This window comes from Colossoma macropomum, unplaced genomic scaffold (genome assembly GCF_904425465.1).
Source record: "Colossoma macropomum unplaced genomic scaffold, Colossoma_macropomum, whole genome shotgun sequence".
Lineage (NCBI taxonomy): Eukaryota > Metazoa > Chordata > Actinopteri > Characiformes > Serrasalmidae > Colossoma > Colossoma macropomum.
The window spans coordinates 28,108,240-28,127,883 of NW_023494796.1; the positions used below are offsets into that span (position 1 = coordinate 28,108,240).

At 37.8% G+C, this 19,644-nt stretch overlaps 1 protein-coding gene across 4 annotated transcripts; it reads right to left on the reverse strand.

The window, feature by feature from the left end:
• Nucleotides 1-1,765: 1,765 nt before the first annotated feature.
• LOC118816700 (NACHT, LRR and PYD domains-containing protein 1 homolog) lies at nucleotides 1,766-19,644 on the reverse strand. 4 transcript variants are annotated; one of them, XM_036583232.1, is made up of 14 exons: nucleotides 18,772-19,643; nucleotides 16,202-16,292; nucleotides 13,479-13,642; nucleotides 13,271-13,300; nucleotides 12,937-13,170; nucleotides 10,810-10,847; nucleotides 10,495-10,562; nucleotides 8,323-8,537; nucleotides 7,979-8,226; nucleotides 6,856-6,999; nucleotides 6,637-6,772; nucleotides 5,169-5,198; nucleotides 4,982-5,011; nucleotides 1,766-3,397 (listed from the first exon to the last, which is right to left on the reverse strand). In XM_036583232.1, the coding sequence occupies exons 1-14, from the start codon at nucleotides 18,791-18,793 to the stop codon at nucleotides 3,138-3,140; spliced, it is 1,710 nt and encodes a 569-aa protein (XP_036439125.1). In that variant the 5' UTR covers nucleotides 18,794-19,643; the 3' UTR covers nucleotides 1,766-3,137. The 4 variants fall into 4 exon arrangements, with proteins under 4 accessions (XP_036439125.1, XP_036439124.1, XP_036439126.1 ...); XM_036583231.1 differs by having other exon boundaries at nucleotides 13,271-13,315; XM_036583233.1 differs by lacking the exon at nucleotides 6,856-6,999 and having other exon boundaries at nucleotides 13,271-13,315; nucleotides 18,772-19,644.

Here is a 19,644-nt window from a genome sequence, read left to right on the forward strand (position 1 = left end):
GATCTTATCTCAGCAGATTTTGCTATTCTAAAAGAGCAAAATGCTGCTCTGACAGATCATAAAGGAAGACCACCTCCCTGGCCCCCTTCACACTGAAAAAATGCCATTCGCTTCAGTGACAGTTTTTTTTTCTTACTGAGAATACAACAAATACACTAATAAGCCACAACATTACGGTCACTCACAGATGAAGTGAATAATCGTAATAATCGGGGTGGAAGCATGAAAAAGAGAGACGAGATGCGACTGGACAAGCTGGTCAGGCAAGCGGGGTCAGTGGTCGGTGTGGAACTGGACTCTGTGGTCAAGGTGGCAGAGAGAAGCACAAACTGCTCTCCATTATGGAGGATGATGTCCACCCACTGCACACCATCATTATGGACAGGAGGAGCATGTTTAGTGGCAGGTTGCTGTCACAGAGCTGCTCAACTGACCGATTCAGGAGATCCTTTGTCCCGCGAGCCATCAGGCTCTTCAACTCTTCCCAGGGGGGCCAAAAGAGAAGAGAGAAGAGGGAAGAGGAGAGGTGAGGAGTGAATCTGAACCTCATGTTAAATCACAGGTTTATCTCATGCTAAATCATAGGTTTAGGTTTATTTTATCCACCTGCATATGTGGACACCTTACTGTACATATTGCTTTCTGTACCCCCTTATCACACATCTTGCACACCTGGACACTCCACACCTGGACACTTTATTTCAGTACCAATATCTGCACATATTTATTCAGTATTGTCATTTTATGCCATTACCTGTGCCTTCTTGTACAGTCTATCTATCTATCTATCTATCTATCTGTCTGTCTATCTATCTATCTATCTATCTATTTATCCATCTGTTTAGAGTCTAAATGACTTTGCTGACCTCATGTGGCCAAACTCAGTATTACAGCAGCGCTGTTCCTCACCGCGTTTCAGGTTGATCTCAGAGCAGATTTACAGTTTTACAGTTTATTCTAGTGTAGGATGTAGATATGGGTGCGGAGAACTGGTCCCAGTTCATTTAACACAGTTTAACCATCCAAAATAAACCAACATTTAAACTGCAGCTCTAGGTTTAATAATAGTTTTATAATAAACTCGGCCCACTGTTAGCGACATCTGGTGGACAGTAGTGGTGTTGCGTTTTACATCACAGTAAAAATGAAATCAGAATCTTAATCACTTTATTTCACCAAAAATATTACACATACAAGGAACAGACCAGACAAACACACAGACTATTAATAAATATTTAACCAAAGCACAAATAAAATAAAAGTAGAATAAATGGAATAAAGATTATGAAAGCAGATAATAAAGACCCTTTGTGAAAAGAACTAAAGAGCTGAATGTGTGAATATGTACATATATGCAGGTCTGAAAGGAAAAAGCTCTTAGCATATCCGGCTGTGCTGGCTTTGATGGCCCTGAATCTCAGAATTATTCAACCCCCTGAACAGAATCCCCCCATAACAGCACACACTGGCAAATCAGGTGTTGTCTCAAGCCAAGTCAATCAAGGGCTTCATTAGTTGCATCAGGTGTGCTTGAGATAAAACACATCAAATACCTGGACTGGCTAAGGGGTTTTTGTTGACTGTAAAGTTTGACATGTTAGAAATATGGGAGAGAGAGTTGTCCAAAAAGTTAAGAGAAGAGATCAGAGCCTCATACAAACATGGAAAAGGATACAAAAAGGCACTGAATGATTCTAGAGATGCAGTCGGAAGCATAGTTTGCAAGTTCAAAGTTAAAGGAACACCGGTTACACTATCTGGATGTGGCAGAAAGAGGAAGCTATAACTGGCTGTCACCAGATTTCTGAGGAGGCAGGTGGTCAAAAACCTGAGTGACTGCAAAAGACCTGCAGAAAGATCTGGTGGCAGCACTGAGGTTTCAGTTTTCACAGTAAGGCACATACTACACACTGAAGGTCTCCATGCCCGAAGATGTGCACCTCCTCTGACCCGAAAGCACAAGAAAAGTCACCTTCAATATGCTGAAGAACATCACCATCAACCGTTAACCGATCACCATCTGGTGGTAAGCTGGATGGCAGAGCAGACTGGTGGTCAGACCAGGTAGACCCAAGTGAAAAGTGAGGGTGTGCTGGGAACGACTGGCAGAGGCCCCTGTTTGAAAAGATTTTAACTCCCACCTCTGGGAGAACTTCCCTGTGTTCACATGAGATTATGTTCAGGCTCAAATTGAATTATTTATGGTAATAAATTTATTCTGATGAATCTTATTTTGTCTGCTCATTTATGCTGTTTTAAAAAGGAAAAAGTCTTTCTGTGGTATCAAATTAGAGCAAACAGGACAAACACACAAACTAATATGATCAATCACAATGAACTAGTTGAATCAATTGACAGCCCTAGTCAAACTAGGTTCTCAGCATTTGTCATTTTACTCGCTGTACAACAATCAGATTTCAGTCTAAGTGGAAACACATTTGATTACCAAGTGTAAATGCATGTGGTTAAAATCTTATCAGGTGACAATCCAGGTCACATGAATCCAGGTCCAATCCAGGTCCACAATCCAAAAGTCACATGAAATGACCAGGTGTAAATGGGGTCTATGATTGAGTCTTGCTTGCAAAATAAAGGAGAAATAGACAGTACTGTTCCTCATTTACATTTCTCTTTTTATTGATTATCCATGATCCAAAGTACAAACATGTTTTCATCCACCCAATACAGCCCGCTTGTCTAATCTCCCATCAAATCCAGTTAGGCTGCTTCATTCATTGGTTAAATTTAGACCTACAGACCAACACTGACCCTCCATTATTGAATTTATAATTCCATCACTGTTCTTTGATTGCTTTGTGTTCCACTGTAATCCACTGATGTCTTCACTGGCTGTATGGGATGTTTATGACTTGCTTACCTATCATACATCTATGCTGGCTAAGGACTGCATAGTGGCCACAGCCCTGACCTTATGTCCAGTAGGTCTGGGTGGTAATGTGTCCCTTCATCCACCATTAATATTGGTATTGCATCTTCTTGCTTTAATTTCTGAGGAACACCTTTGACTGAACAGAGGTTATGTGGGGCAGCTGTCTTGTGCGAACATCCACAAGTTAAAATGAAGTTTACCAGAATCCTAAGTGAAAACACTGCTGTGTCTGTTTCCCATTAAAAACTCAAGGACACTCCTGCCTCTGCAGTTCTTCAACAATGAGAGGCTCGTTCTTCTGAAGACTCTCATAAAATTTCACCTTTAATTCCTGCCCTCCTGCCAGGAAAGAGTAGAGAGTTCTCATCTGCTCCTGTGGTGTTGTACATCCTCTTATGATGGAATACTTCTCATCTCCAATGAGGAGCTTTAGGTCATCTGCAATGGGGCTCACTAATCTGACCCTCTGGATGAGCTCCTTCATGTACTCGTCCACAAAGCAAACAGCTGAAAAGAGAAAGATTGAAATAATTAGACAGATATATGTACAACCCCAACTCCAAAAAAGTAGGGACGCTGTGTAAAATGTAAATAAATGTAAATACTGAATGCAATGATTTGCAGATCTCATAGACCCATATTTTTTTCACAGTAGAACACAGAACATATATCAGATACCATTTCATGAAAAATATTAACTCATTTAGAGCTTGATGGCAGCAACGCATCTCAAAAAAGTTGGGACAGGGCAACAAAAGGCTGGAAAAGTAAGCGGTACTAATAAAAACAGCTGGAGGAGCAATTTGCAACTAACTCACATGACTGGGTATAAAAAGAGCATTTTAGAGAGGCAGAGTCAGAGAAGCAAAGATGGGCAGAGGTTCACCAATCTGCACAAAACCACGTCTAAAAATTGTAAAACACTTCCAGAAAAATATTTCTCAACGTAAAATTGCAAAGACTTTGAATATCCCACCATCTACAATACCTAATATCAAAAGATTCAGAGAATCTGGAGGAATACTTGTACGCAAGGGACAAGGACGGTGGTCGATACTGGATGCTTGTGATCTTCGGGTCCTCAGGCAACACTGAAATGGGCTCAGGAACACGTCCAGAAATCACTATCTGTGAACTTCGCTGTGCAATCCACAAATGCAAGTTAAAGCTGTATCATGCAAAGAAGAAGCCATATGTCAACACAATCCAGAAACGCTGCCGTCTTCTCTGGGTCAAAGCTCATTTAAAATAGACTGAGGCAAAATGGAAAACTGTTCCGTGGCCAGATGAATCAAAATCTAAAATTCTTTTTGGAAACCACGAATGCCATGTCCTGTGGACTCAAAAGGAGAGGAACCATCCAGATTGTTATTAGCGCACAGTTTAAAAGCCTGCATCTCTGATGGTATGGGGATGCATTAGTGCCCATTGCGTGGGCAGCTTACACATCTGGAAAGGCGCTATCAATGCCGAACAGTATATAGAGGTTTTAGAACAACATATGCTCCCATCCAGACAACGTCTATATCAGGGGAGGCCTTGCATATTGTAGCAAGACAGTGATAAATTATATACTGCATTCATCACAACAGCATGGCTTCGCAGAAGAAGTGTCCAGGTGCTGAACTGGCCTGCCTGTAGTCCAGACCTTTCACCCATAGAAAACATTTGGTGCATCATGAAATGAAAAATCCAGCAAAGAAGACCCAGAACTGTTGAACAGCTAGAATCCTACATCAGACAAGAATGGGACAACATTCCTCTCCCAAAACTCCAGCAATTGGTCTCCTCACTTCCCAGACATTTACAGACTGTTGTTAAAAGAAGAGGGGATGCTACACAATGGTAGACATGGCCCTGTACCAACTTTTTTGAGATGCGTTGCTGCCATCAAGTTTTAAATGAGTTAATATTTTTCATGAAATGGTAAAATGTCTCACTTTCAACATCTGATATGCGTTCTATGTTCTATTGTGAATAAAATATGGGTCTATGAGATTTTCAAATCATGCAGTACTTCAGATTTTATGATATTTCAAAAACAGGTACATAACCAAAACAATGGGCCTGCCACTTTCTTTCTAAACATACTGTGCGAGCTGGAACAATCTTTATGTCCATCTGCAAACACAAACATATACAGTATTACAGAGAGTCCACCAATGTGATAGATGGGAACATGGTCAAAAAATGATAATTTAAAATTTTTTTTGTGTCTGCTCCACATTACCAAGGCACTCTACTGTGAACTATTTCAAGGCCTTTTGACTTCACTTACACAGAGATCCAGACATCACACTGAAATCATCTAACATGACAGAAACAAAAAACAAAATGTTAAACACCATATTTTGCAGAATGAGCAAATGGATATAATAGGACAATATTACTATAAGATTATGTTCTAACATGTTCTAAAGTCCACCCTTGTGGAGTGTCCAAGCCCGTATTAAGGCAGCAAGTGTGTGGATATATATCATGTTAAAGTCCCAGTGAACAGTGTAAAACATTGAAAATGTTTGTGAAACAAACACACTAGAGATGTAATAAAACACAGCCTAAAAACGGCCCGTCAGACCTATCTGAGAACTGCCCGGGCGTGGCCGTAATACTCTAATGAACATGCTTGATTGACATTCTTTGTCCAACACTCCCAGCCTGCTACGCCACTGAAGCAGAACCAAACACAACTGTGTGACCAATGCAGGGAGAAACGAGTGAAACAGGCTCTATGTATACAGGTCGCACTTTAGGCTATCCCTGCTCAGGCTTGGAAGTTATTTAGTAGGCCAGTGCCCCTCCACCAATCATCATGCCCTACTTAACCCACTATTTTGTACATACGGCTATAGTGGCAAAAAACACAGTGAAACTAAACTTTGAACGATTTGTGACTCCTTTGGACTAGATTTTTCAACTTGTATCACCGAGCTAGTTGACAGCTTAGATTAGCTGCAACTGAGCTAGTTGATAGCTAAATTATGCTTGCTAGGTTAGCTTTTGTTTGGTGTTTTTTTTTTAAGGCAATGTGGACGGGACAAGCGACATCAGCCTTGAGATTGGGGGGGATACTGTTTACATGTGACCCAAGATCAGTACTGACCAGTTGATATCAAAAAGGGGAATTTTTGCAAAACATATCAGCCATTTAGTGGATATTGGAAAGTTATTCACAGAACATACCTTGAACATGTATATGTGTCAGCGTAGAAGAAGGCCCAAAACATTGCGTATACAGGTTCAAATGCTCAAATGCTCTTTGGATGAATAGGTACTTCAAAAGGCAGCAAGACATGCCCAGCATAGTGCCACTCTAACAGGATACGACATATGTGGAGGGTGGACAATATCTCAGACAAGCCTCCCTCCACAGACACAATTTAGCAATCAAAACGCAAAACACTGACACACACAACAACATTGTTAGCAACAGCAGCAACAGTACCTTTTTACGCTGGGAGTGTGGTGCCTCCCGAGAGCCACTTTGCATGGTCACATGGCCTAAGCTCCTCACGGCCACACTGAGGTGGACGCCACAATATTGTGCACACAAAAAAGCCAGATTAATTTAGAAAGAAAACCTGGATTTCGGTTCTCTGGGATTTCAACTTTCTTCTTGATATTTATAGAACAATGTCACCAACATGTTTATTAAATATGGTCCACACACTTGCAGAAAGCACACAGACGCACACAAAAACCACAAGTGTGAACTTCGGGACTAGCTGTAAGATTCTGCCACATACTTCCTCGTATTGGTACCTCCCAAACTACTTCATTGTCTTTTTCAGTCGTCAGCTGCAAGTAGAAGTCTTCTTCAGGATTGCTGATGTACACCTCAAAGAAGTTTGTAGTAGCAGTGTTGTATCTCAGTTTTAAGCTCTAATGAAAGAATGACAGAAAAATAAAATGAAACGTAATCAAAAATAATCAAATAACAGAAAGTAAAAAATTGGGAGAGTTACCGTGGGAGTGATTTCAGAATCATAGTGGGATTGTTTTGTCTTCTGTAAAGTTTTCAGCTTGTACCAGCTCTTCATTTGGAGTGAGGACTTTGGATTGGGCTTTAATATTTTCACACATTTATCACTCCTTTCCTTTTCCACAGCCTGCAAAAATTCACATTTGTATTCCTGCATCATTTTTTTTTCCAAAACAGTGCTAGCCTAATAATACTTTTATGTTAGTAAATTCCCACAAGTGTACTTTTTATGTCACTGCATGAAAACCTTCATCCTTAAATGTAATTTTTCACATTTCTTTTTTTTCCAATTTTTGTTGCAGTAATACAGTGTACATGTGTAGTTCTTACAGTTCTATCAAACATATGATTAAACAACATGAAATGGAAAACTATATATAAACCTCTCCTAAAAGCTTATAGATTTCCTGCAGTAGTAATTTCATTTGGAAATACAGTGTCTATTTACTGATTTATTTCATTTCTTTGTATTTTGCTTTAGACAAATATCTCAATGTTATAAATCCATGAAGGATTAAAATCACATCTGTAATTTTTATATGTTAATGAGTCTTTATTCAGGAATACGTTTGAAATGTAGGTTTGGCTTTTGAAATGATTTTTTTTGTTGTGAAGTTACTTTGAAAAAATTACATGCATGAGTTAATTTACAGGTACTACATAACTAAAATATGCAAAATGTACTACATAACTAAAATATGCAAAAATAATTGTGAAATTTGACAAAGATTTGATTCTATGGCATGAAACACTCTCCAACAAATTAAGCTGTTTTGCAAACTTAACAAGAAATCAGTCGATTTAAAATAAAGTTACTCCTACTGTTGTACACACTTAAAAATAATGGTTCTTCAAGGGTTCTTTAGTAAAGAAAATGGGTTCTATTGTAACAAGCTTGACATCGTAACAATAGAAGAACTCTTTTTGGTGCTATATAGAACTCTTTTCAAAAAAGGTTCTATATAGCACCATTTACAGCACATTCTCCATCAATCTGAAGAGCCATTTCAACAGGCAAAGAAGCATTTAAGTATACAAAGGGTTCTCTGAGTGTTAATGGTTCTATATAGAACCTCACAACTGGCTTTTATCATCATACAGCTTACCTCTTTCATTTTTATATCATGTGGAATTATGTATATGTGAAGAGTCAGAGGCGCAGCCAAAACGTGATAGATCAAGATCTCGCAGTGAGCCTTTACTCGGAATCCATTTTTAACAAGAACACCTTTTGGGGAGAACGTGGGCTGGAGCAGTTTTGCATGGAAGCGGCTCAGACTGCAAGTCTCAAAAGAAGCACCAACATCCGCATCATGGAAAACCCTCACTGCATCCCTCAGTGATGATTCTGAACCTGTAAAGACCCACAAAGGTCTACAAATTCATTCTCTGTGTAGAACACAGACTCTTTATTACATATTCTGACATCTTTGAGTTTGTTATTTTGTACCTAAACAGAGAAAGTGTGGTAGATGGACAGCATTCAGCGTCCCTCTGATAACAGTAATGTCCAGCAATGGGCCACCAGGATGATACTGTTCTCTCTCCAGAACTTCACTCACTAGTTCCCAGTTACTCCAGCAGTATTCCAGTTCAACTTCACTGGAGCTCTCCCACCGGAGACCAGTGACCGTGCACTCATAACTCCCTGGTGCAGCAGTGAACCTGGTGAACCCAGAAAAGTGCATAGATGAAATGTGTAAGACTGCATCACTACCATCTGTATCTTCTGTTGAACTGTATTAAATGTATGCTCAACAACAAGCACTTGTTGCCTTAACTGAGAAGCTGAATTCATAGTTTGTATTTTATTGATTTTGAAATAGTAATCAGATCATGAAATATGCACTTAAAATTCAGTCCTAAACAAATGGGTACACATCCAGCCGGTGGTGCAGATTCAGTGAGGGTAAAGGGGACATGTTCACTGAACTTGAATCTCTATACTGTCTAATATTATTTGTTGTTTGTGTTTTAATATTGATATATAAGGCATGACATATCAGTATGAAAACGGTAACTGTTTGCATACATTGTTCACACAGTTTAACCCCTTAAAATCCCAGTCTTATTACATACTAAGGCTTATTATTCAGTAACTACAGGGACTTCAATGCAAACTGGTTGAGCTATTCTTAGGTTATAGAAATGAGTAATAAAACTTTGGCCATGCAAGGTTAAGGTCTGAACTGCTGTATGCAATAGTCTTCAGATGTTTGTCCCCCTACTGTCAGACCAAATTTGAGCCCCTGCATCAAGCCCCTTTGTCAGCTTCATAAATATTACAAGGACCCCGCTACTGGAGCAATTTTACAGTCAAAGGCAAAATTACTGCCCCCTTTGATGAAAATGGATAAAAATATCTTTGTGATTATCGACCCTGAAATAGCAAACACTCATATTGTGTGATGAGATGTTTTTGCTGTGCATTTCTTCTTGTGGGGTAGTAAAGGGTTCAAGTAGTTTAAGAATGATAGCCTATTTTTAGATGCTTAAATCTTACTTTAAATCAAGCGTTTCAGTTAAAATTAACTTAATAGTAGAAACAAAAACAGATCATATCAGCCCATACTCAACATTTCAGTATTGGTGGAACCTGTACTGACCTTCATAAAATCAGACAAAATCTATTTTATTTATTTATTTTATAAAAAACTCAACGTGGCACCGATTCCACAAGTGGACGGAAGACGTCTGGAGGGATGTTGAGTCATGCCATGAGGATAGCCACCCACAGCACTGTAGTATTTGTAGGTGCAGGATCTCTGGTGTGAATGGATCTCTCCACCACATCCCACAAATGCTCGATTGGGGTGAATGTGCAGGACACATAATTCGTAGAATCTATCCAGAATTCTGGACAACTTGTGCCCAAAGGCACAGTGCATTATCCTGCTGGAATATCCCATCATTGTGGAGGTACATGAAGTCCATGTAGGGCTGTTTAAGTGTACCAGTGGTCCCAACCCACGCCATGAGAACACACCCCACACCAGTATGGAACCACCACCAGCCTGCACAGTGTCTTGTTGACAACCAGGGTCCATGGCTTCATGGGGTCTGTGCCACACACAAACCCCACCATCAGCCCGAAACTATTGGTACCATCACTAATTGGACCACGCCACACGTTTCCAGTCCTCTAGGGTCCAGTTGGCAACCTCACGAGCCCAGGTGAGGCCACGTGTCCGGAGTCATGGTGTTGACAGAGGTCTGTTGGGTCTTCTGCTCCCGTATCCCATGGAAGCTAAAGAACGCTGCACTGACCTGTGGGATGTGCATGTGGGGCCTCCTGTATTGAATGTGGATGTGATTTCTTGTTCCCAAGCCACCCTCTGAGGTAACACCATCCCATGACTTTTGGCATGTCAGTGTATTTTATATATATATGCAAAATACACAACATAATGCATTAGAACGTAATGCGCCAAACTTTTAACATTTATAAATAAATGGATGTATAAATGAGACTTTTTTTTCTTAAAGTAAGTTTTTTTATCAGCTTTAGTTGCCTAATCCACTCTGTAGAACATGTTTAAGACCACCCTAACATGATAAATGGAAAAGTGAACTACTAGCTTGATATTTAGTTAAAATAATGTACAAAAAGACAGAACAGTACCTGTACTTTACATTTCCATTTACTGATAAAGCCACAGCATCAGGTACAACGAGCTCCCATTCTGTGTCCTGGGTAGCATAAAAGAGAACTTATTAAAAATGTTTTATTGTTGATTAATTTTTTATGTCACAAATAAAATGTTTGTCTATCAAAAGGATAAAATGCTGAAATTAATGCTATAATTAGGTACAGTGATTTTTAAAACTGCACTTAATGTTACCAGTGTCACAGTTAATTAGAATGAATGGACTTTTTGGAATTTTTAATCCAGAGGATAAAGGAGAGGTGAAGATTTGAACAACAGTCAGAGCTTACCTTCACATCGGAGCAGGATGTACAAGTACTTTGTGTCCCTAAGATAATTCAAATAAATAAATAAATACAAATAAACAAAACTGAAGCCAAATCAAATAAATATTCCCTGTTAAAATCAGTAAAAAGGGTTATGAGAAATTCACCTTTTGATGAATCAGCTTAATCACACTGAAAAAATTAGAAAAACCCAACCTTTAATTGAAGTAAATTTATTGAGAATAAAAAAATCCCTCACCAAGAATTAAATATTTTTATTAAAACCATATGCACCACAACTATTGGCACCCCTGCATTAAATACTTTGTACAACCTCCCAATAAAACAGCACTTAATCTTCTATAACATCTTATAAGGTTGGAGTATACAGAGCAGGGAAATATGGGAAAAATGCTTCAGTTACATTTTGTTTATAAGAATTTCTAGGGGCAGAAACTGTGGCACATATAGATTTGTTAAAAATAAATATTTCTTGATGTTTTTTTTCCTCATAATAAAAATATTTCAATTAAATTTAGTTTTTTCTCATTTTTTCATTGTGAGATGAAACTAATGTGACAAAACGTTAATTTCCTCATAACCTTTACCAGGGGTGCCAATAATTGTGAAGGGAACTGCATCCGACGAAGTACTGTATATAGTTTCCACCAATCACTTTCACTTCTTTTGCAATCATGTATTTTCTTTTTTCTGTGAATATTACTGTTTTGTTAATATTACATAGAGCATAGCTTTATGCACATATAATATTTGGATTTTATCATTCTAGTTTTAACAGTGCCTTTATTTTATCTTTGTTTACAGCACAATGAACCTTATAAAAGATGGAAAAACAGATGGACTACAGTCTGTAACTGTAGAACTACAAAGTGCTCCTATATGGTCAGTGGAGCTGATAAAATGGTCAATAAATGTAGACACAAGGTAGGTGCACCTAATAAAGTGATCGGTGAGCGTATTGTCAGTGTTGGAGCAAAACCTTCATCAAAAATGGTAACTTTTGGTAACTTTCTTGGAGAAGGAAGAAACATTCTCAACATTCTTAGTTTGTACATCATGAAATTTTAACACAATGTAAAGTTCAGCTGCAGTTTTCAAATTATGCAAAAATGGAGAAAATTTTTTAATAGAAAATGAATAAATGAAAAATAAATTAAAAAAATGATCTTGATTTTACCTCTTTAGTCATTAAATGCTTTCACACTTAAGCACAATTTGCCTGTACTTTTGACTTCTTTTTAATCATTTGGTTTATCATTCGTTCTCCTTTTTAGTCTTCTTTAAAATTGTATCGTGCCAAAGCGTTAATTCAACAGCCAATACACTGTTGAGGAAAATCCTAAGTTTAACCCTCTTGGGGTTAAATGCTAGCACTGTTAGTGATGTTCTTCTTCGCTTATGGTATTGAAGAAGGCACAGGTATAATTGTGCACTGGTGATCCTGTTTAACTGACACTGTCTGAAGTTCAATGTTGCACTATTAACCCAAAGATAGATTCATTCTGTTTTGTCTTAAATGCAGGTTATGTGGATCTTTAATCTGCAATACAAAGTAGTCCACTTACATTCATGAGGCTGCCCAGCATCTACAGGGAATGGATGACTTTTATTCCCACCATCCCACTAAGATTCAGTCAAATTATTGTTCCTAGCATATTTATGAGTGATTTACTGTCCATAGAGTAAAGTGACATGTAAAGCAACAAATGTCATTAAAAAGGAGTCTGAAGTATATGTGAAATATGCCTCAATGTCAAAGCACTTAATGAACAAAGAAGTAAAGTGAGGTCATTTTTATTTTGGCTGATTTTATGTATGTTAATGTGTTCGATTAACCATTTCCAAATCTTTCTTCGTGGAAGCTGAGTATTACTTGCAGTCATCATCATCATTCAGTACCTGGTTTGGCTGATCAGTACTTCACTATCAGGTGTGCTGCTGACTGAGTTTAACCAATCCATGCGATGACTGGGAGCAACTACTACTAAACTACTTTTCTGAATATTTTTGGTTACTTTTATTGGCATGTTTTCCAGAGATATATGGTGTTTTTACAGGCAAACCCACTTCTTATCAAGGTAAATTGTGTTCAGGTACTGTCTAAATTACATGTGTGATTAAATAACTCACCTTGAAGATCGATGCTTGTGGCAGCGTACATTTTCACCAACCGATTAAATGCCTGATCCAGTAGATCACTGGCAAAATTTAGGTAATGGACAAGCCTCTGTCCCCAGCCGGCTTTCGAACTGCTGTCTGCAACTGTCTGATCTTTCACATTGCTTTCCAGTTCTTCGTTAGTTTCAAGTGTTTGCTCGATAACCTTTGTTAAGTTATCAAGATTTTGTTTGTGTTTAGCTGCACCTTTGGGAAAAAGGACGACACGCTGTTATTATTTATAGAAACATCAATTGTAATCAAATTTTAAAAAGCTGATGTTAAATCCATTTGAAAGTTCACTCACTTTTCTTGAAACTGTCAACTTGCAATGGCTCTGCATGGGAGGGAGCTCAAAAAGGGGGAAATACATTAATTACTTATGTTTAATTTAAATAGACAGGCAACTGCATAAGCATAGAGAAACCAAAGCTGGGATAAAAAATTATCAGACCAATGTTACCATTTAAACCTCAGACACATGAAAAGGAAAATGAAAAGGAAAAATGAATTACCTCTTGGCGGTTTTGATCTCTTGAACAGAGAACACAAATTAGAGTGAATTTGAGTGTACAGCGTTTTCCAGAAATGAATCTTTTGTTCCCATTCCATTATCTCTTCGTTCATTCTGTCACCTTCTGTCCTTAGAATTTCCTGAATACTCTTGAGTTCTTCTTCACTAGAAATAAAAGTCAAATATTACATTTTCTATACTCCATCTGCAAAAAGTACACTGCAAACTCATTAAACTGTATTAGAAGCATTTCAGACATTTGGGACAAATTTACTAAGAGGGGTGCTAATTACCGATAGCCTACTGATTTCGTATTGAGGGGGCAGGGGGGGCAGTTAAGTGGGTTATCTACTATGAACTTCCATGCAAATGAACACAGGTGCATTTTCATGATTAACATAAGACCATGTGTTGGGCTCATGTGATTTTTGTATGAAAGCCTGTTTCTGTGAGGTAGGAGGGAAAAAAAAGAGTTATTATTCTTCTGTTTATCCTTTAGACTCTGTCTGTGACTAGGTCAAAGTAATTACAAAGCAGAAAAAAATGTATTACTTATCAAATGATTATTTATTTTTGAAAATAAGATATTATTTTGACATATACATCAAGAAAATAAGTGACTTTTGGCTTTCTGGTTTGAAATGTGACATTCTGGGTTGGTGGGTTGAATAATATTAATATTATTATAATATTATAATATTCCTGTTTAAATTGGAGTGTAATCTCTGAGCTACGTGCTGTGCATCATCATCAATCGCTGTGAAATTTCTGCCACACATAAACCACAGAAGCCAGAGCATGCAGGAATAATAAAGTAAGGAGTAGCTTTAGCTATGCAGGGATTGCAAAGAGTTTCAATGTGTGCTTTTACACAGTAATCTGGAAAGCAAACAGTTAAATTATTATTAAGGCAAACGCTCCTCTTTCAAAAAGTGGTAAAATCCACCAAATTATTTGAAAATAGCAGTTTAAAACAGTGTTTTTCTAAACTATTGTTATGTTTGGTAAGTAAGGAGGCTGGATATAAGTGCAAGCTTAATTTATTTAATAAAAAAACAAACTACAACAAACACAGAAAACAGTAGAAAAGAACACACTGCTTGACTTGTGAACAGGAATCATGAAGGGAAAACTAAACACAGGGTAGACATGAGACTATACAAAGAAGAACTGAAGCATAGGGCCAAATATAGCCAGACATAATGGGGAACACCTGGGTGAAGGAGGAGGAAAGGACAACACACAGAGGACAGAGGGATTGAAAGAGGCACAGATAGGGAGAATCATAGATAATTTGGTAGAATCTGTGTCATGGCTGGCATTTATGAATGATTTATATAAATGTTTTAAAAAGTCTCTCTTTTTTCTCTGAGTTCAAACTATGGCCACATTAGTACCAAATTAAGATGAGCTTTTCACAGGTCAAATAATGCACAGCCAATATTCAGTCTTGGTAAATGGGGAGCAGTGACGTCTCTGGCACAGAAAGCCTGGTGGGGCACAAAATTGTAGGGGCAGCAGCCGACTCGTCAATGAAACTACACACAAACCTGATCCAAACACAAACTCACTCCATCAATGAAATCACAAATTAATGTAAGGTGGTGCAGGAACTGGTGGAAGTGGGGACAGGAATATGAGTGACATGATAATGACATCAGATCTCACAAAACCTGGTTATACAGCATCGCATTACAAATACAAAGTGATCTAGCAGTGTATGATCATTGTGCTCTGCAAAAACATATCCAAAGCAACATATCAGAGCAGGGAAACAAGCTTTCCGGGCATTAGGAATAACACACCTTGTAATAATGCAGATGACTCACCAGTGACGGTCAATGCTTGAAAAGAAAAGATGCACGACGATCTTTCATCTGGGCACACTTGTCAAAAACTTTTCTCTCAAAGTCCATGAATGAATTCAAGTCATAGCATAGCAGAAGCAGGCGAGGAAAGCAGAAGAGTGGTTTTAGTTACATAGTCAGCCATGTTTTTCTCTTGAACCTCTCTGGACTGAAGGAGCATTTTTTGTCCTTTTCAGACTGATTGTTGTTGAAATCCTCTGGCTGGTGTCATCCCAAATGTTTAATCTCTAATTTTTGCTCTAATGGCTGGATATCTAATTTAACTTGTATTACATTTCACGATCATCAAACAAAGACTGCCAGGAGAAATAGGTCAGCTACTGGCATTTACTCAACTGGTACAGGAAGATATTTGGAATGTATTGGGCAGCATTACCACTGTCATATTTAATAAACGTGCAACAATATTAGTTATGAAGCTAAAATGTATATTTTTTTTGTTATACTGAATTATTGATCATGTTGTGCACTGTTCCACAGCGACATCTGGTGGGCGAGGCCCCACTGGCCCTTAATGTAGAGACGCCACTGATGGGAGTAGTAATATTATTATGGGCACTAAAGGAGCATAGCATGTATTTAGTAATCTGTTACACTTTTTAACACCAAACTGGAGTTTGTAATGGCACAAAACATTATTATATTACCAGGTTGAGATGACACTAATTTGCTTTTCACCCTTAGGTCGGGCGCATACAGGTTGTTAATGGGCATGGGTCAGTTCACACTACAAATAGATATGGGTCACTTGCAAACATTAACAAGAACCATCAAGGCAGAAAGAACAGATCTGAACCAGACAAAAGAAACTTGTAATCTGAATGTAGCCTTACAGTCATTGAGGTTATACACATACTTATTTTGGTGAATGATGGGGTGATGTGAAAGTTCTTCTACACTCTGTTTGTACTGTTGCAGAAGTTTTTCCATCATCGTCTCAGTTTCATCTTGGTCAATAGAAAGAAAGATCAACGTATTATGTATCCACATAAAACTCTCACAGTAGACTATATATATATATATATATATATATATATATATATATATATATATATATATATATATATATATATATATATATATATACACAACTCCATTTCCAAAAAAGATGGGATGCTGTGCAAAATGTAAATAAAAACAAAATTCAATGATGTGCACATCTTTTAAACCCTATATTTAATTGAAAATAGTACAAAGACAACACATCAAATGTTGAAATTTTATTGTTTTTTGAAAAATATTTGCCCATTTTGAATTTGATGCCAATAACACATTCCAAAAAAGTTGGGATGGGGCAACAAAAGGCTGGTAAAGTTGTGTATCCCAGAGAGGCTGAGTCTTTCAGAAATATAGATGAGGAGGGGTTCACCACTCTGTGAAAGACTACACAATCAAATAGTGCAACAATTCAAGAATAATGTTTCTCAACACAAAATAGCAAAGAACTTTTACTTTTCATGATCTACGGTACATAATAACATTAAAAGATTCGGAGAATCTGGAGAAATCTCTGTATACAAGGGACAAGGCCAAAAACAAGTATTTGCTGGCTGTGATCTTTGGGCCATCAGGCAGCACTGCATTAAAAACAGACATGATTCTGCCGTGGAAATCACTGCATGGGCTCAGAAACACTTCTGAAAACCACTGTCTGTGAAAATAGGTTGTTGCTGCATCCACAAACGCAAGGAACAAACTGTACATAAACAGGATCCAGAAATGCTGCCACCTTCTCTGGGCCTGAGCTCATTTAAACTGGACTGAGGTGAAGTGGAAAAGTGTCCTGTGGTCCAACAAACCAACATTTGAAATTCTTTTAGGAAATCATGGACACTGTGTCCTCTGGGCTAAAGACCACTCAGCTTGTTATCAGAGCACAGTTCAAAAGCCAGTATTCATGATGGTATAGGGGGGCATTAGTGCACGTGGTATAGATGATGTACACATCTGTGAAGGCACAGTTAATGCTGAACGATATATACATGTTTTGGCAACATATGCTGCCATCTAGACAACGTCTTTTTCGAGGAAAGGCCTTGATTATTTCAGCAAGACAGTGTCAAACCACATTCTGCATGTATTACAGCAGCATTGCTCCATATTAAAAGAGTCTGGGTGCTAAACTGGCCTGCCTGCAGTCCAGACCTGTCACCCACTGAAACATTTGGTGCATTATGAAATGAAAAACACAACAAAAAGGAGCCCCCAAACTGATGAGCAGCTGAAATCCTGTAGAAGAATGGAAAAACATTTCACTTTCAAAACTACAGCAATTGGTCTCCTCAGTTCCCAAACGCTTAGAGTGTTGTTAAAAGAAGAGGTGATGAAACACAGTGGTAAACCTGCCCCTGTCCCAACTTTTTTAGAGAGTGTTGTTGACATCTAATTCAAAATAGGCATATATTTTTCAAAAAGCAATAAAATTTCTCAGTTTCAACATTTGATTTGTTGTCTTTGTAATATTTTCAATCAAATATGGGGTTTAAATGATTTTTGATACACATAATTGCATTTTGTTTTTATTTACATTTTGCACAGCATCCCAACTTTTTTGGAAATGAATAAAATATATAATATATATTTATATTATGTATTTATATATTTATATATAATACATATATATAATAAAAAATACTCACAATTTGATTTTATAAAATCAGGGCTGCCTTTTGTGGGCTCTAAGCATGATTTTTGGCCCCACCCCCTACCAAACCCCCCTCAACCATCCTCCTCCCCAAATTGTGAGTTTTTTGTTTTATAAAAGGCCCTTAAACTAAAACGATGGACATTTGTTCCATTTGTAACAATATTATAATGCATAATTATCATGTAATGGAACTTAAAAGGCAGAACACCATTTATCAATTCTATTAAATATTAAGATGTCTTCTTACCATCTGTAAAATATTACTACAGTAAAATCTATATATACATAAATATTTACCAAAGCACTTATTTTTAAGTGTTTTAAAATTGAAACCAGTGTGAGTTATTACAGTTTTTTGATAAGCAACTTCTATTAGAAAGATCTAGGTATCCTACGTAGAAATTATACTTTATATACTTTAACTCAAGCAGAGCTGTATAGAACGTATGGTGTTCTTAAGGGTCTCTAAGGGTCTCTGCCTTAACAGTTGCATTACTCTGTGCTTTATGTCAGCATTAAAAGTACAACAAATGTCCATAACTTTAGTTTATGTCAATGCATTGTAATTTACTTTCTCAAACATTATTGTCTTGCAATAACTTGCTACTTAGAATTGCTTTATAAATACTTGAAATATTTATACATGTACTATGAAGTCTCTGTGTAGGCATTCTTCAAATAAAGTGTTACAAATATATTCATATGGCCAACATAACATTCACTCCCATGATGCAATGTCCTGTAAGCTATTATAGTTCAAACGCATGTTTTACACTCACCATTTTCAATTGATTCTGCCATCCCTCCCACTCCACAGCACAGTCTTTGGATCAGAATTTCACACCCCGTTTGCCTAAACACTTTAGTAATTAAAGAAACTGCAGAGAAAGTACAGTTAGACCATAATGTCTTAGATTTCCATTAGACCTGTGATCCTAAATTACCAACATTAAGCAGTCTCCAAGCGTTCAGGCGAGTCCTTTCTTCAAAACAGGTTTTGAGTGATCTGTCAACATGCAGGAAACACTCGAAATCAGGAAATTCCTTCTTCACATGCAGGTCGCAGTTTAGTGCGCAGACTCCGCTTTACATTCCAGAATATAAAACTCCACTGCAAATGGCTCAGAGCCGGAAAAAGTGCACCCAGGTTGAAAATGCTCTTGTTATTATCTGCAGTTTCAGTTGCTTTATCCAGTCTCTGCTCTATTCCATTCTCAGTTGCTTTCTTCACTTTTTTCATAATACCCACCCTTGTAATGTGCAACTCCGCCCAGTTATTTCTGCCTCCAACTGTGTCTTGTCAGTGTTTGTGTCAGCACATCCAGAAGTTAGGCTGCAGCCAGGAAATGTGAGTCATAAACTCATCCATGTGGTGTTACTCATATTGCAGCATTTTTATAGCTCACGTTTAACAGTATCTGTCTATGATTCTTCACAATTTGAGTTTCGTTGTGCTCTATGAATGTTAAGCCTTCGAAAAGAGCTGCTACGGTACTTGATGTCTTGCTCAGCCTGTCCGAGATGCATCCTGGAATGCATGTCACTCTCCTCTTCTTCTCTTGCTTCTTTTAGCATTACACTACCTAAAGATTTAGATTTATCAGCAGCAGACTATCTTTTCAAGTGTCTCTTATATCAATGCTGATGCATTT

What these genes read in the sequence shown, in the direction of transcription:
- LOC118816700 (XM_036583231.1), bottom strand. Translation starts at nt 18,793, where the DNA reads ATGGCAGAATCAATTGAAAATG. An exon ending in GGAGGTACCAATACGAGGAA is followed by an intron (nt 5,199 to 6,636) that starts GTATGTGGCAGA and finishes CTGTCATGTTAG; the next exon opens with ATGATTTCAGTGTGATGTCT. An exon ending in AGATTGTTCCAGCTCGCACA is followed by an intron (nt 3,398 to 4,981) that starts GTATGTTTAGAA and finishes TTCTCTTTTCAG; the next exon opens with CTGTTTGCTTTGTGGACGAG.